This window comes from Aricia agestis, chromosome 22 (assembly GCF_905147365.1).
Source record: "Aricia agestis chromosome 22, ilAriAges1.1, whole genome shotgun sequence".
NCBI classification, from domain to species: Eukaryota; Metazoa; Arthropoda; class Insecta; order Lepidoptera; family Lycaenidae; genus Aricia; species Aricia agestis.
In genome coordinates, this window is record NC_056427.1 from 2,191,054 (window position 1) to 2,209,600 (window position 18,547).

Here is an 18,547-nt window from a genome sequence, read left to right on the forward strand (position 1 = left end):
CATTTAATCTTCGTTGCGTACAATTTTGAAGTCGGTTTTATCTTTTTAAAATACAGGTAGGTATGTTATAAAAAAGCGGTGTCTTTTACCTTAGAAGGTAGTTTTGAATGTAATTTAACTCTAAGGGCCAATTCAAACGGCAACGCGACGCGTAGATGCATTTCTAAATTTGTATGGATATGACAGATTTGCAAGACGTTTCACGCAATTGAAATCTGTCAATTCAGTACAAATTTAGAAATTATGCACTAATAATATGCAAACAACCCTGTTTGCTATCGTCACGTAATGAAAGTTGCGGGTAAAATAAATTCATTTCACCGAAATACACATTCACCGAGATCTTGAAGCCACAGACAGACTGACACGTCAACTTAAACTCCTCTGTTCGGCTAAAAACGCTACTGCCTACAACTTAAACTCCTAATTCCCCTAGGAGCGCGGTTAAAGAGCATGAGATAGCCGACAATGGAAGACCTATTAGTGGTAGAAAATAAAAGTCCATAGGGCGGAATGAGCAGAAAATCTATAATGCAAAGTGAGATCCATACTTATCGAGGAAAGCTATATTTTATCACGCTAAGACTAATTAGAGCGAAGAAATAGAGGAAAATGTGGAAAAAACGGTCGGTAGAAAGAAACCTTAAGACCTAGGAACTAGTTTTATCGTGAATGTCTGATTGTGAATAGACTACTAAAATTATTATTAATACCCTTGTTTTCGGCTTTGCCGTACGTCAAACTAAAAAATTGCAACATCAGCTATGTAAAACAGTATAAGTATATTATGTCTATGGTAAATAAATCTTTCATTCGCGCCATTAAAAAAATAAAAAGCGCGCGATTTGCCACAGTGCCGCCAACTGTGCAAACAATGATGACAAACATTGACACCATGGCTATAATGTAATAATTTGGGGGGAGCATATTGCATGCCATGTATTGTGGACATAATTTCAAAGAAATGCAAACAGAAATGTAAAGGAATATTATGCGAATGTGTATCGCTTACGCTGAAATGATTTTGATGTGTATTAAGATTCTAAACGTCTATGAGAATGACGTAAGTAAGATGATTTCAAATTTTCAATCGCGGAAAAATGTTCGATTCTATTCTATTCTATTCTAATTAGCCGTTTGTGTCCCACTGCTGGGCAAAGGCCTCCCCTCTTTCCTTCCACACGTCTCTATCCTTTGCTGTGTTTGGCCACTCTTTATCAACAGCGTCTAGTTCGTCGCGCCACCTTTTCTTGGGTCTGCCCCTGTTTCGCCGACCTTTCCTTTCCTTTCGATTCTATTACATCTAATTATTCATCTGTGGTCACCGCCGTTGGTTTTACTATTAATAAATCTTATAAATGTATACTTTACTTTAATATAAAATGTTAGACTGTTTGGAGACCCCAAAAAACGAAAATAATATAATAATAATAATAATAATACTCCCCACACCGGTTTCGGTGACGGTGGCCGGTTTCATTGAAACCAGACCAGGTACGCAGGAGTAATTTTATAGTGCTCAAGTGTGTGCGCAGTACACAAGAGCACTCTCTATTCCTTTACTCTCATAACCCAGTGGGACGGAAGACCGACACGACTGGCGAGAGATCAGGCGCAGAACCGACTTTTTACATGCCCATCCGACGCATGGATCATCTTACTTGTCAGACAATCAGGTGATCAGCCTGCATTGTCTTAACCAAACTTGGAAATAACATGTTTCCAACGCGGGATTCGAACCCACGACCTCCGGAGTCGAGAGCGACGCTCTAACCACTAGACCACGGAGGCGTTGAAAATAATATAAAATAATGTAAAATAAATGCGAACAGTCTGTAAAGATTTTTATATTGAAACCGCTCAAACGATTTTAAGACGACGCCTTGATAATTTGGCTGTAGCGATATCGATTTTTGTCAGCAATGACTATAGCTACGAAATTAAAGTTCATTGTCAGTATTCATCACGTCTTTGTCTTTGAATTACCCATAGCATAACACGATTGGTCAACTTTTATAACACAGAATAATCAATAAAAAAGACCTCTTTAAAAAAGGGCTTCTAATTTTGCCAACAGAGGAGAGTGATTTAAGCTTCCAAAATTTGTACATAGATTGGTTCAAGCATACACTTTAATTTGTCCATAGCTATGAAAAATATTTATGGTTTTTAAGAGTTTTTATTCCGGATTAAATATGTACGATTTCCACGGGTTAAACTAATATCTGAGCTACATTTCCACTTGCGAGTAAAAATTATTACATAATATTATCTAAAAGTGTGTTTGTCTGTTACCTCTTTACACGTAAACGGCTAACCCAATTTCAATAATAATAATAATATCTATGGACGCTTCACACCACGTCAGTCTGGCCCCGTGCTAAGTACCTAAAGGACTTGTGTTACAGGTACCAGACAACGGAAATATATTTAATACTTTTATACTATACATATATTTAAGATTTTTATTATATCATACACATATTTAATACACATCCAGACCCGGGAACATTGAAAACTTTTTGTTCCGTCGGCGGGATTCGAACCCGCGACCCCCGGCTTGAGCTACCAACGCGCTCACCACTGAGTCACAGAGGTCGTCATAAATCAAGAAATTTTGTATTGAAGATACTTAAAGTCCCGGCAAAGGACACAGTTTTCACGCGGAGAAAAACAACTTTCTGCGTTTCTTTGTGGACAACGTCTGATATAACATAACTCTAATGTTAATTATTTATTTTAAAAGTTACTGACATTAATTAATTAAAAAAAAAACTTAAGCTCATTTACTCTAACAACTTTCGTATTTTTATAATTTTAATGTGTTCTATTATTAATTTATTGTAATATTACTTTCGTAATGTGTGTGGGGTTCTGTATAATATTAGTGGTAACGCTTAAAACCGTATTAAAATCTGTCTATTCTTTAGTATTAAGAGTAAAGCAGACTAAGCTTTGGCTCGAGATTTCTTAAACGAGAGAGATCTTATATAGGGTGTAACAAAACTAAGTGATTATACTTTAGGGTGTGTAATGTCCATACAGTACGTTGCCTTATAAAACTTAATTAGCTATTGGGTTGGCCCATTCGTGCTGAAGCATATACGTTGATTAACGCCTTTATATTACGCAATTCATAGTTTTTAAAGTTACTTCAATTTAAATTCATAATCACCGAAGTTAGCAAGACAGGACGGATAGAGCGAAATTATAAGGGTTCCTTACTTACTACTTTAAAAACGGATTCTACGGAACCAACAACTATCTAAACCCGATTCTCTCTTAACCATAGACTAATTTTAATGAGCGCGTGCGTTCAAAAACAAAATAATGACCATGTAGATGTTATCTTTACTGTAACCGTAACTTAAGGAAATATTAAATAGTTACTAGACGAATATATTAAACCTAATAATAAGATTACTTTATCAAAAATTATTTATATCATTGTAATTCAAGTTCTAAAGTAACATGGTCAAGATACGTAAATAGATGTAGCTTTTGACAGGAATCGTACCTTTATCTGGGATGAAAACTATCCTATAATATGCTATTCCGGAACTTAAAGTATCTCTATTGAAATTTCATGTTATTCGGTTAAGTGGTTTAGGCGTTACAAACGGTTAGACAATTTATATTATTAGTATGCATATTAAGTAGACCATTCTTCATCACATAAAATGTCAACACGTAATAATTTAGATTTCAGACAGGCATTCGATATCACAACGCACAATAGATATTTATTTACTTTGATCTGAAAACACGATTCGAAAACGCCGACATTTCGTGGCCGACAAATTGTTCCCAGAAAAGAAAAAAAAAACCATTGTACCCGCTAATAGAAGGTCCCGGTGCGAATTTGTCACAATACCGGCCCCTATTATCACGCACAAATTAGTTTTTGTAATGTACCATGTGGGCTATACTCGGTGTCCCACAAGGCGTGATATTGGGCCCCCATATGTACTTTATTTATGAAAGTAATAGTTTTGATGTTTAAGAGGCGTTTTCGCCGCGATTGTGCGATATGCGATGGGGAATCGAGACGATTTAATTATGGTGGAGCCGGAGAGGGTTTTCAAGCGGAACTTCCTAATTCAGTAACAAAAGATGTTAGTCTCTTTATGATTTGAGTAATTCAATATTGATAAATAATTCTAATTAACTAGGATATAACTTTTGTGATGAAGATAGAAAAAAGCCCAATTAGATTGTATGACGTGTCAACTCAAAATGGCATAAGACTTTACATTATAGACGCATAAGACGTAGGAAAATTAAGATGTAGAAAAATTAGGCCTAGGCCTGGGTTTATTTTAAAGAAATTACTTAAATGGTTGTAAAACAATTGAGCAAGGAGTTCCTAAGAAGAATTGATTCATAAACAGACTGTGGACCTACGTAATAACTAAATAACGTGGGTCCACCTACGAATAAACTTTTCTGATGGTATATCCAGCAGACTAAACACATCAATAAACTTGTTGAAACCTTTCAAACCATTGAAGATGTAGAAAAAAATGAAAGTGCGCCGACATACCTGAGTAATAAGTGACGCGGAAACCGTGCCACGTACCTACTCCTACCCTACCTACAATTGTACATGCCAACACCTTTGCAGATGAGGCCAAATCTATCCATGCAGAAACTACAGAAATATCCAAGCAAAAACCTACTTTAACTGAAAGGAATAGGATCGATTATACGCGTGAAGAAGGGATTAAGATAATCTTTTGTTGACAGGAAGGTGAGCGGTTTCGAGAATTGACATAAGTAGCGTTCTTTGTCTAGAATTACATGAATCGAAAAAAAGTAAAAGTTTTTTTTTGTGGTTTGGCAACCTTGGCTTTAACGCTAATGTTATCTGTGGCTAAACAACGGCCAATGTTAATAGGAAACAAACAGAACAAACTACAAGTTCCTATTTTACAAAATTGATCCTTCGCATATCTGATTTTGCGATTTACGAAGATTCAAACTCAAACTCAAACTTTTTTATTCAGAATAAATTTTTGCAAATGTCCTCTGAACGTCTACATGATGCCTACCACCGGTAGGATTTGTTTGGCAAAACACAGCGTAAGCGCAGTTTCTGTTAGACCGAGTCATTTGCAGTGTGACTTATAATGGGGATTGTCCATTTTTTTTTAATTTTGCTCATTACAAAAACATTTCGAGGAATAAGGTTAGTGATCGTTTTTCTGTATATAAAAGAAAAAAATACCCATTAGTTACCTATATTTTTGAACAAATATGTTTAACCTTAGTTTGACCTTCAATGGCGTTAAATAAGCAATAAATTCGACCAACATTACATTTCGAACTTTTGGTAAGCTTCTCGTATCAGCTTTCACATAATGAGAACTTGCATTTGACGAAACAGCCATTATAAATAAGATTGAAAGGAAATTTAAAACACTACAGAGGTCAATTAGCCGCCTATGATGACGTCAGAGCGAAACTTTAAAAATTTATTGAGAAAAAACTAGCCAATGAATTTCAAAATTATTTAATTTATATTCTTAAAATACCCTATTTTAACGAAAAAAAATATAAAAAGTACATGTGATTTTTTTTGGACAATGCCCATTCCACTAGATTGATTTTATTTTAAACTATAAATTGTTGTTGCTTTCTTTGTCTCTACCCAACATATTTTTGTGGTGTAGGTTCTTCACTGTGACGCCTAAACTACTGAGCCAATTCTAATGAATGGTCTTAATACTTAATAATATCGTGGGTATGATTTGCTATATTATTTCCGTAGTCTGTTTAAAGTTTGTCACTAGATTTTTCTGCTTTATACCATTTAACATTTCAGATATTTATTATTAGTTCTGATCTTATTAACATTTCCTCTTTTAGCTCCGATTTCGAATGCAATGAAATTCTCAGGTGTTCCCTGCGTTACAAATATCTCTATCAAATCATGTTACATCCCAAAAATAAACACACATTGACAATAATATATTTCTGTAAGCAAACATGGGGCAAATTTTTTGCCACCCGTCATCACTACCCAAATCAAAACTACAAAAGCCGTGTACGTCAATATCATGGCCCATGGCAAAAGACCCCGGTCCGTCAGAAAAAAAGGAAACGTGACAAAATGTACGTAAACATGTACCTGAAAAACTTTTGAATTTGGAAGGCGTTCCGGTGTTGCAATAGCGCAGAAAATTACCCATTATGACAGGTAATTGTAAAATACTTAGATTGACGTTGTGTATGATTGGAATCGGCGTGTTCAATTGAAATATTAAATTGCATTGAACTGATATTGTTAGTATGATCGTTAAAAATCAATTGGTAGGTACAATTGGGCGTAAAAACTTCAAAACTTTTTGCTTATTTAAATAATTGCAAGTTAATATTTTTTGTGTGTGTTCACGGATACGTGATGGTCATGATAGCAAACTATTACAATTAATTTAGCTTTGAATTAGCTTTGGGTAGATACGAAGTCTACCTAGCTTTACCTAGATATAAATAAAATAGATCTTTTTTAGCTGACTTTATTATTTATCCTAGGCGTAGTTTTGTTCTTAGCTCGTCTTATTTACCTGGCCTAATTATCCTTTATCCTTCGTTGACACTGAGAGTACTTTAATCACTGTTTATAATCTTTGCTTTTGATCAAGGCTAAGGCTAGATAATAGATTAACGACAGTTAACTTTAAATCTTTCACTCTATATACACAGTAATATATATACACTGTAAGCCTTACATCTTTTTATATTGACGACCTCTGTGGCTCAATTGGTTGACTGTGTGGCAGCTCAAGCCGGGGGTCGCGGGTTCTAATCCCGCCGACGGAACAAAAAGTTTACAATGTTCCCGGGCCTGGATGTGTATTAAATATGTGTATGATATAATAAAAATCTTAAATTTATGTATAGTATAAAAGTATTAAATCTATTTCCGTTGTCTGGTACCTGTAACACAAGTCCTTCCGGTACTTAGCATGGGGCCAGACTGACGTGGTGTGAAGCATCCATGGATATTATTATTATTATTATCTACAGCTAATCTTAATTCTACAACTAGCTTTAATATAGGTATACCATCGAGGAAATTGATTCCTAGGCAGTTGACAGACCTACGTCATTTGGTCGGCCTATGTCAAATATATTAGCTGTGATCGGTCTGATGGGTTTGACTTAACGCGACCAAAATCAACTTCTCTGATAGTACATCTCATGCATCTTTCTTTCTACCCTTACATCAATCTACTGCCACCATCCCACTGTCTTCTCTGCAGTATCTTTTTATCTCCATCTCCATCTAGTGCACTCTCTCTAACCCTCTCTCTTGTTGCAGGTCACCATGTCTTGACAGGATGCCTCGCCGGTGACTCATCATGGCTCTCCTCACGAACTCCTCATCAGGGACGCCCCCCCAGTCAGCGACGCCCCTCCACCACTACTTCCATTACCTGAAGCAGCCGTCTCCGCTCGGCCAGAACCCCTACCACTCCAGCCACCACATGGGCATGGGCCCTGGGCCGCTGGGGGGGTTGGGCCCGTTCGGACTGACGCATCATGGGTTGGAGGCGGTTGGGTTTCCTCAAGGTCAGTGTTTTATTTATGATCCCCATATGGGATCTTTTTCCCTCGTACTTGGTGCAGGACAATTACTGCCTTTTAAGTTTTAATCTCTACTTTTAGTCTTTTTTCTAGTTGTTTATGGTCAGTTTGCTACATTTTAAAAGTTTAAAAGTTCGTCGTTTACTTTGTAAAGTAGTTTCATAATATTGTCGCATAGCGACAATATTAGGCCTCTTTATAATCTTCACACCTAATCGATTACGTTAGAAATCTCTTTTAGTTTTTTTAGTTGTCCCTGTCCGGGCACAGGCGACAATATCATACTTTTTTTACTATGTAAAGATGTAAAAATCTCCAGAATTTGCAAATATGAATGACTGTTAAACCTAAGCACTAATCCCCACATTGGTAGAGAGCGTAAGCTAGGGACATGAATCTGGATGACATAGACTGAATTTAATGGCGCTGTTATTTTAAGTCTAATATATATAAAATTCAACTCACAGTGTTTTTAATGAAATGTTGTATGTATGTAATTCATTAGGCCTGAGAATAGGTTTTTACTTTTTATCTTCTTCAACGTTTGCTGGGTCAGCTAGTATCAATCTAAAAGCACTAATGAAAGGTGAAAATACGCAAAAAAAACTAATTCTTAGCCTTAGCAGAATGACATTTGCACTTATCACTGCAAAGACAGCTATTAGCTACGGCCGTAAGATTTTAACAGTGACAGTGTTTGCTTTGTACCCCCAAGTGTGAAGGATCGTGGGGCATTTCAGTGTTACCAACTTAGGGATTTTCCCCCCAGATTGAGTGGGTAAATAAGTGAAATGGGATTTTTTACGGGTCTGAATTTTTACATATATTACATAGGGGAAAAACAAAAAAATAAGGCGATTTTAGGGGTTTTTTTTTACACCAACTTAGGGATAAATATTTTTGAGAATTGGGTAACACTGAGGCATTTCAAGATCAAACTTATACGAGAGCTGCTGCCCGTGACTTCGTCAGTTAATTTTCCCGTTTTCCCCACATTTTCCACTGATTCTTCGCTCCTATTGGTCAGAGCGTGATATTATATAGCCCAAATCCTTCCTCGATAAATGGGCTATCCAACACAAATATATTTTTTAATTTGAACCAGTAGCTCTCGAGATAGGCGCGATCAAACAAACAAACAAAACAAAACATTAATATTGATAAATGTGAAAGTGTGTCTCACGCCTAAACCCCTAAACCGATTGCGATGAAATTTAGAAATTTTGGTACCTTAAAAACCGGGAAATGACATTAGTTTTATCGCAAAATGTACGGTTCCCGCATAACGATTTTTTCTACAAAATAATGTGCTTCAAACTGATTTATATACTTTTATGACAAAGAAATTACATACTGGGATACTTTTCATCGCAAAACGCACGGTACCCACAAATAACTCTAGCTATCTCTTTCGCTCACGTTCGAAAATTGAATCGATGCATAATTTAACAAGACGACATCCTTGGAAATAATCAAAACGGCCTCCCTTATAAGCCGCTTATGTCCCCCCCCCCACTGGGGTTGCCAGCGCACTCCCAAATGTTGCTTGTTAGTTGTTTTAATTGGTGCACGTTTTATACTTGTGTTATGGATACTAGAGACCCTGTGGTAGGTACAAAGGTTTGATAATGTGGCTATACATTTTATCTATTTTATATTGCCGTAGAAAACTGAACTGTTTACCATTGATTTTATCTGCAACTCGGCTGCGCCTTTTGTCGCGCTGTAACTGTAAATTTTTGCGCAAATACACAACTATCGTAAGTCCTTTTCCGTCACTCCAAGTATCTTATATATAAAAGTGGATTTCCAAATGTGTTAGTCGCGCTAAAACTCGAAAACGGCTGAACGGATTGGGCTGATTTTAGTCATAAAATATTCGTCGCAGTCCGCGGAAGGTTTTAAAGTGACACGAAGTTCACCGGGACAGCTAGTTATTATCATAAATAAGTATTATGTTTAACCCCCGAATAGTCGTGTCTATATGTCTGTCTGTGTGTGTGTTGATGGCTCCGTGGCATCCAAACAGGTAGACTTAAGAGGATACACCAGGGGCTAGAGAAATGAAAAAAAAGTACGTGTAATATCTATAGCTGTCTCCCTTACCTCGAGCCTATACCGCAGAACGCGATAGAGACAACTGCAGAAAATCCGGAAAATCAACGATTCGTTGTCCCCTGATTCCTTCTCCAAAACTTAACCGATTTAAGTACTTTTTTCATTAAAGATTAAAAAAAGGTTTGAGCTGTGTTCCTATGTTTTGCTTTTTTTTGTATAATCTAGCCAAATCTGTTTTCTGGACGTTTGAACACAGCGGAAAATCTGGCCATTTTTTTGGGTTTTTGAACGTTCATATCTTATTTAATAATTAAATTATGAAAAAGAAGAAAACATAGAGACATTGTATTAGTGGCCGTAGATATTCAGGAAAAAAATTATAACTCTACTAGCATTATCCAGGGAGGAAACAGGGGACAACGTTTGTATGGAAAAAAGGGCGGTGTGGACTCCTCTTAAGATATTGCATATCTTTTGTAGCCGGCTTTGAGCGCGGCGACCGAATCAAAAAATTCCGTAGCGAAAATAAACCTAACACTTCTACTCGGACGGTCGGTGCGGCGTTGCCAGACTTCGGCACGGTGTTTGTGTGGCAACTAGACGTACGCAAATTATAATAATTGCATAAGTTGATGAAAATGCAATAGCTTTACCGCGGCAGTCCGGCAGGCAGGGGGGGGGGGGGGGCAGCTGCCCCAACTGGATCATGTTGACGTCCCTACTAAGTATATTATCTAGTACTTTTATCTATAAAAATCAAAATATTTTATTCTTTATAAACTTCTCTAAATCTTATAAAAAATCTGATTTGCCCCCCCCCCCCCCCCCCCGCGATTTCACGATTCCCGCGCTACAAAGTTGCCGGTACATCTTGGTTTTAAGAACCCCTATCTCCATATCGGGGTACCTGACAATTAATACCTATGATTGATCTAGTCCTCACTTAATACCTAGACTAGATGCGGCGACTGTGTTGCCGGGTATAATTATTCTATCAGTGTTGCCAGTTGATAAGATAGTCGTCATTAAAAGTTTATTTATATTTTTCATCAGTTTTGCGGTCACAGAAATAATCGAAACTTGTATTCGTGTGGTGTTTGTTGTCACTCTCCGGAACGGCGCGGCTGGACCGAGTTTGATAAAATTTTGTTTGCGTAGGTCTAAGAATCGGCCATCTATTGTTCCTGCAGCTCTTCTGATGTTGCGAGTGTCCATAGGCGACGGTAGTTGCTTTCCATCAGGTGACTTTGCTCGTTTGCCCCCTTATTTCATAAAAAAAGAAGTATATGTCTATCTTTCCGTCTGCTTTCGCTTCATGCTTAGACGGCTGAACCGATTTAGAAGAAATTTGTACGAAGTACGAAGTTTCAAGTTCGTACTTCGTACAAATTTATCCCCTACCCTATTTTCCCCTTCCCTACCTTCCCCTATTCCCTTCCCTTCCCTACCCTCCCCTATTACCCTATTCCATCTTAAAAGCCCGGCAACGCACTTGCAGCTCTTCTGATGCTGCGAGTGTCCATGGGCGACGGATGTTGCTTTCCATCAGGTGACCCGTTTGCTCGTTTGCCCCCTTATTTCATAAAAAAAATCAGAATTTGAGAGGCAGGAAAGACTTGTATTTATGTAACAAAAATGTACGGTTCGCTCGTAATATTCGAATTTCCACACAATAAAGTTGCTGGCTATCGTAAATGGCAAAACAATGTTCGCCGGGGCAGTTTTAATAAAATTAATAGCGAAGAAAGTAACTGAACTCATGTATAGTTTGACGTAAAACGAAGCCGGCGAGGGAACCGCCAGCTAGACAGATGGTAGGGCTTCTGAAATCGATGAGGCATAGAAATTTAAAACCTGGGTATTGCGACAAAATGCACTCGACAACATCGACAGCAAATTAATCTTTAGACTTGATGCAGATTGCAGACCCCCGCAACTGACGCCATAATTTTTTATCGCATGGGAACCATACATTCTTCCGCAACAAAATCCGTTTAATTTGTCCTCTCTCGTCTCTTAAAATATCTCCCATACTAGGGTTGCCAGATGTCCGGTATTTAAGCGTACCTTTCGAGGCCTGTCCGGTAAAAAATAAACGGTCATACCGGACAGAACAATGTCCGGTATTTTGAGGAACGTCGCGTCGGTGTTACTGGTATTTTTTTTTTAAGCTCCTACCTTTATTTCGACCACAATTTTATAACCGCAATAATAATATAAAAAACTGTATTTTTGCGACCTACCATACAAACAACCCCCCCCCCCCCCCCCTATTTGGGGTTGTCCGGTATTTTTTCGTGACTCACCTGGCAACCCTACTCATACCTACTCGGTTTAACTGTAAAGACGTAAAGATGTAAAATACTTGAATTAAAAAGATGCCACATCAAAATTATGACCTCAAACCTCAGACATGAAATCATGGCCAAAAATTTTGTTAATCTGTAAAAAAAAACTCCAATAGGCATGTCGGCATTTGCCGTTGAAATATCGATAATTTTGTAATTCACACCCTCGTATTGTGTTACCATCGATATAGAGGTCAGTGGGCTAACGGAAGTGACATAAGAGGGGTTTTAACCGGCTTCGAAGGAGGAGGTTCTGTGTTTAGCTGTGAAAACTTGCTAACTTTTGATTTTTTTAGAATGGGTAAAATAAAATAACTTATGTAACAACACGTGTTTGGATCGAAATTCGTAAGATGTAGAGACAAGACAAAGTTATGTACCTCTCTCATTTTACCGCTGAACAAAAATGTATGTCCGCTCCCGCTATTTGGTATTTACTTATACGGAATTCTTCCCTGAATTATTATTGTCCAAATTCCTACATCGCGCCGGCAGTCTACAATTCATCCGTCTTACAAATTTTTGATTAGGTCACGTGCTCCGTCTTATGAATTTCATAAGACGGAGCACGTGTGTTGACGCGAGTTTATTTACCCTTTATAAATATCACTAAGCTAAAAAGTTTTCACCTCAAAACGTCAAATTAATCAAAACTACGAATTGAATCACACATTCTGTTATTCGACAACTAAATTAATACAAATTATAATTAATATCATAAATTATAGTGCGACGATAAAAATTATACGAAATTAGGAAAAACAGCTGCCGAGTTACGCGTGCGAGCGAGATAGCTATAGAATGGCGTGCGTTAGAAAGAGACAGCGTTATCGACGGATTAATTTTATTCTCGCGTTAAAATTTAATCGTGATGGGTTAAGCCGTTAATTTTGTTTATGGTTTTAACTCACAGACTATCATTATGAAATTTTTATTATGATTTTTTATTTAGGTTAAATATTCTAGATTTAAATTAAAACCTACTACTTTGCGGTGACCGTACATTTTGTAAGTACAAAATATATTTTTATCATGCAAGGACTATAACATTTTGCCGTGATGAGAATTATCCTTAGACGTCTTTTCCAGTATTTAAAAATATCTCCTTACAAAATTTCCATAAAATCGATTGAGCGGTTTCACCTTAGATAATGTTACGGACATTAATAGTAGTACGGCCATCCCAACGAAATCCTTTCACTATTAGTTATTAAGAATGCCACCCACAACCATTTTAAAACCATTCAAAAAATTCTCAAAACTAAACAAATGAAGGCGAAATGAAAGGAAAAGTAAAGAAAGAGATAGCGAAAGGTATATTCGAAATTCAAAAGGATCCCCCAGACGGATTAGAACCCCACTCTCGAGATGAAAGACTCAATATACGATATTTGAACTACTGTATATATTCATCGATATATTTCAATCGATATTTCTCATCACTATGCACTTTTTAACCGACTACGGCCAAAAGGGAGGGTAATTATTTTTGCAGTCCATTTAAATACATATAGACTGCAGAAATCAAGTAAGTATGTTTCGGCCCTCGTAGCGTCTTAATTTAAACTACTTTTTACCCGACTACGGCGAAGCAAAAAGGCTAACCTAACCTAGCCGCTATGACCTAGGTTATTTAGCCATAGTTAGGGTTAGTGTTTAAACACACTAGGCGAAAAATACGCGACTGAACTTCCGTGACCGATATTACATTCCGACGCATTCGAATGATATGACACACGATAAGTGCCGAAATTACGCGGCGTGAATTCAGTTGCGTCTTTGCCCGAGCATTCAGTGTCTTGAGCGCCGCCGAATTGAAGCCGAAAAAAAACATTCCCGCTCGCTGCCGAACTTACGCCCGACCGAAATTCGGCTGTACGCTATAACGCGTTACGCGACGTTATTTCGGCATGGTTTGTCATCAGTAAAATACATTGCAGGCGTAATCTTGCCGAACTTCCGGCCGGCCGCGTATATTCGGCATGGGCCATGATGTGTTTAGACACTTTGGCAGTTTTGCTTGTTTTAACTTTTTAACTGGGCTGACAGATTTTCAACTCTCTTGTAGGTACTCTCACTGCACTCAGAGACGAAGATTAATTTCTTAACTGTAATTAAATGAAGATTCTGATAATAAGCCCCATACACTATCAAACTCTTCATTTAATTGAAGCTTAATCATAAGCTATGTCCACACTATGCAATTTCATCTTCAATTTTCGTCATCATCGTTTTATTCAACTTTCGTTTGGCATATACAATAATTGAATGCGTCAAAATCCACCCGCGTTGAAAAGAAAAGTGTCATAAGCTTTGTCCACACTGTGCCTTTTTCTGTTCGTCAAGGGCATGCGTTATAGCGCAGTCAACAGCGAACGTGAGGCATACCCCCGACGCATGCCTACTGTCTGTATCCAAAAAACCAAAAATGACAATGTTGGCGTTGCGTTTGTTGACGCATTCAATTATTGAATGCGCCAAAACGAAAGTTGAATGAAAGAAGATGACGAAAATTCAAGATGAAAGTGCACAGTGTGGACACAGCTATAGCGTCGCGAGCATGCCTCACGTGCGATGTTAACTGCGCTATAACGCATGCCCTTGATGAACAAAAAAAAGGCACAGTGTGGACAAAGCTATAGAGTGCCGCCATCAGAGTTCTTTTTTCGTCGCATTGAATTTTCTTCAACCTTTAAGATTCCGGATACTTTACCTAGTTTTAATTTAATAACGCTAAGATAATTACAATTAGCACTAGAAATAAGGTTTCTTAGTGAAGGTGTTTCTTCGTAAACTCTTTATTTACTAATGATATTAGAAAATGTGATAATTAGTAATCATATTAGTGTAAACACTGTAAATGATTACATAACTTCCATACTAATATTATAAATACGAAAATGTGTCTGTCTGTTACCTCTTCACGCCTAAACCGCTGTACCGATTTTGCAAAAATTTGGTAAGGAGATACTTTGAGCCCCTTGAAAGGACATAGGATACTTTTTATCCCGGAAAAATGTACGGTTAATCGCGATAAAGTAATTTTGGTGCAACGGCGTTTTATTTTTAAGGAAGGCAGGTCGCTGCAGCCCTGACGTCACTGCGACCCATGATGATCTATTGTGACTCCTTCGCACTAGATATCATCCCCAACCCAATGCTGCTCATAAATTGAACGATATGGTTGGGGTTGGTGCCACGAATGTCCTCTGTGGATGAGTATTCGTGGCGACTAAGGTGCCTGTTCCTGTTCTGTAGTAGAGCAGGACAGTCGAGGAGATGGTGAATAGGTGTCTCATCCTCCTCACAGAATCTGCAAGTCGCTATGTTACAAATACCCATTCTTCACCTTTATACGTGGGAGAGCCATGCTTCGGCACGAATGGGCCGGCTCGACCGGAGAAATACCACATTCTCACAGAGGCGTGAAACAGCGCTTGCGCTGTGTTTCGCCGAGTGAGTGAGTTTATCGGAAGCTCAATCCCCTACCCTCCCGTATTACCCTATTACCAGTGTTACCTCTTAAAAGGCCGGCAACGCACTTGCAGCTCCTCTGATGCTGCGAGTGTCCATGGGCGACGGAAGTTGCTTTCCATCACGTGACCCGTTTGCTCGGTTGCCCCTTATTTCATAAAAAAACTGTTTAGGTGTTTGTTGAGCTTGCAGTGCCCAGTTAGGCTTCTGGTAAGGATTCTTAATTGGTTCCTACCCAAGGTGAGCACTAATTCTGATAGCTTCTTGTTGAAATTCAACGGCGTTGCAGGCGTCATCTAATTCATTAGTATGGTTGTATAGTACTAAAAATTACTTCTGTGTAGCGTTTCTATGAAACCAGTCACTATCACCGAAACAGATGGTAAAATTTACCTAAGCTGGAATCGAACCTGTAACTAACTTAAGTCGCAACCACTGAGCTATCAGAGCTTTGCAGTAAAACGAGAAAAATAACAAGTTGCTTCAAAGGTTCTACTCATTTAATATTGATATAGAGCTGATGCAACTGCATATTTAAAAGTCTCGTAGTCCAGTGGTTTAGAGTGTGGCTCTTGAGGCACACGTGGGTTCGATTCCCGCGTTTTTTATTTATTTTTATGAAATAAGGGGGCAAACGAGCAAACGGGTCACCTGATGGAAAGCAACTGCCGTCGCCCATGGACACTAGCTGCAGGTGCGTTGCCGGCCTTTTAGAGGGAATAGGGTAATAGGGGAGGGTAGGGATGGGAAGGGAAGGGAATAGGGGAGGGTAGGAAAGGGAATAGGGTAGGGGATTGGGCCTCCGGTAAACTCACTCACTCGGCGAAACACAGCGCAAGCGCTGTTTCACGCCGGTTTTCTGTGAAAACGTGGTATTTCTACGGTCGAGCCGGCCCATTCGTGCCGAAACATGGCTCTCCCACGTAAAGTGTTAATACCAAGTTTGGTTATGGACGAAAAGGGTCATATGATGAAATAAAACATCGTAAGTTCGGTATTATTTATCGAGTTCAATTCAAATCGGAGTAGCTGGGCGATACTAACACATACAGTAAATAATCCGAGCACATCAGAATATCGATAGAAAGATTAGAAAGGTTGTCAAACGTCGAACCAAACTTTTTGTTTACTGTCTATCAGCATAGACAGTAAACAAAAAGTGCTGCCTCTGGGGTGAAAACTGAAAACATTGCAGTAATATTATCGTATTAGCAATTTAGCAGGAATCGAAATGGCCGCGATGACGTGTCATTGAGTGACATTGAAGACCGAACCTTATTTTCATTCAGTTCATGTTCATTCACATTTTTTTTTTGGAAATAATATTTTGAAACCTTTCGAAACGAATTCCATACTTATGTTATGACACATCTGCCCGCAGCTTAACTCAATTTTTCACCGGCTCATTTCCAATTTTAGTCATAACATGTAAAAAATATCACCACATTTCTTCTGTCGGCCGTAATCCCGCCATTTTCTTTAATACTTTAGATAAATTAATCAACCGACTACCAACTCTTTATCATTACGAGCGTAAATATTAAAATTTATCATTTATGAATTCCGTCGCTACCGCGCTTTGACGTGCCGCCATCTTGTTTTTTTTTTTTAATTTTTTCCAACTTAATGCAATGCTCTTGTCTCTTGTCAGCCTTTATCGGACGTCAGGTGAATTTGCCACGATAATAATTTATATTGATTTGGTACATTAATAGATACTAGTTATAACTACTGACTTTGTTCTTACCGAAAGCGAAAGTATATTGTATCTAGAGTCTAGCTGGCAGATCGTCTAGCTAGTAGACGATCTGCCAGTTTAATCCTACTAATGTTATAAATGCGAAAGTCCGTTTGTTTGTTACCTTTTCACGCCCAAACCGCTGAACCGATTTCGTTGAAATTTGCTATAGTAATAGTTTGAGTCCCGAGAAAAGACATAGGATACTTTTTATCCTGAAAAAATGTACGGTTCCCGCGCTATAAACGAATTTTGGCGTATGAATTGCAAGCAGACTTGCATTTTGCAATTTTACAGAAATGAATCATATTATGATTCATAATATGATTCTCTAAAGCGAGCATTTTAGCCCCGCTGAACGTTTTCAAATCTTTCAATCACATAGTAACTTCATTTCTATAATTTATCTTCTAAAAACCACGGTAACCGTACAGTTCCTCGGATTATGCAAATCCTCGTGAGTTCCCCCGGCTGTTGTGATTGTTAATGTGTGGGGAGTGGCTCAGTGGTGAGGACTGGAGGGCGCGGGTTCGACGGGGTGTGAACATAATAATAAATGTGTAAGTGTATCTGTCTCTTACCCCGTAAACTGCATAGTGATATGATAAATTTAGAAAATGTATCTGTCCGTTACTTCATCACAAAACCACTGAAGTTTGGTATGGAGACGGAGAATAGGGAAAGGACATATTATTTTAATGGAAGGATAGCTTTTGTTGCGATAAAATGTACCGTTTTCGCACTATAAACGAAAGAAATATGCATCAGAAAGTAGTTTTTACTAGAAATAATTAAATTCAAATAAAGAACAACTATCTAATATCCATAGACTGAGAGTTAGTTCTAATTAAATTCAAATACAGGGCCAACCATCGACAATCAGAGTTAAGTTGTTCATAAACTCTGATTTGATAAGTACGTTCTTTATTTCAGACAATCAGAGTTAAGTTGTTCATAAACTAAGTACTTACGTTCTTTATTTGAAATACATTTCAAATAAACAACGTACAGTTTATCAAATGAGAGTTAGTTTCCAAATTTCAAATTAAATTCAAATAAAGAACCATCCATAGACAATCAGAGCTAGTTCTTAAACTTCAAATTCAAATTATGACCATAATACAATATCTGCAATCGGAGAATTTCCAAATTTCAAATTAAATTCAAATATAGAACCAACCATAGACAATCAGAGTTTGTTTTTAAAGCGTGGCTTAAAGCGTGAAACATTATTCCCCAAGGGCCTGTGAAAGTTAACACCCGTTTGTTTATGCAATGGGCCAAGGGAGGGCCCTTCAGCCCTTCTAAACAAAACTCAATTACGGTTAACAAATCTTAT

The 18,547-nt window shown here is 38.0% G+C and overlaps 1 protein-coding gene across 1 annotated transcript in view; it reads left to right on the forward strand.

Moving 5' to 3' along the window:
- Positions 1 to 18,547, forward strand: part of LOC121737996 (homeotic protein ocelliless) — a 59,507-nt gene that overhangs the window by 16,508 nt on the left and 24,452 nt on the right. The window contains exon 2 of the mRNA XM_042129789.1: positions 7,325 to 7,575. Coding sequence (XP_041985723.1) covers positions 7,365 to 7,575 — 211 coding nt within the window. The 5' untranslated portion in view covers positions 7,325 to 7,364. The remainder of the gene's footprint in view (positions 1 to 7,324; positions 7,576 to 18,547) is intronic.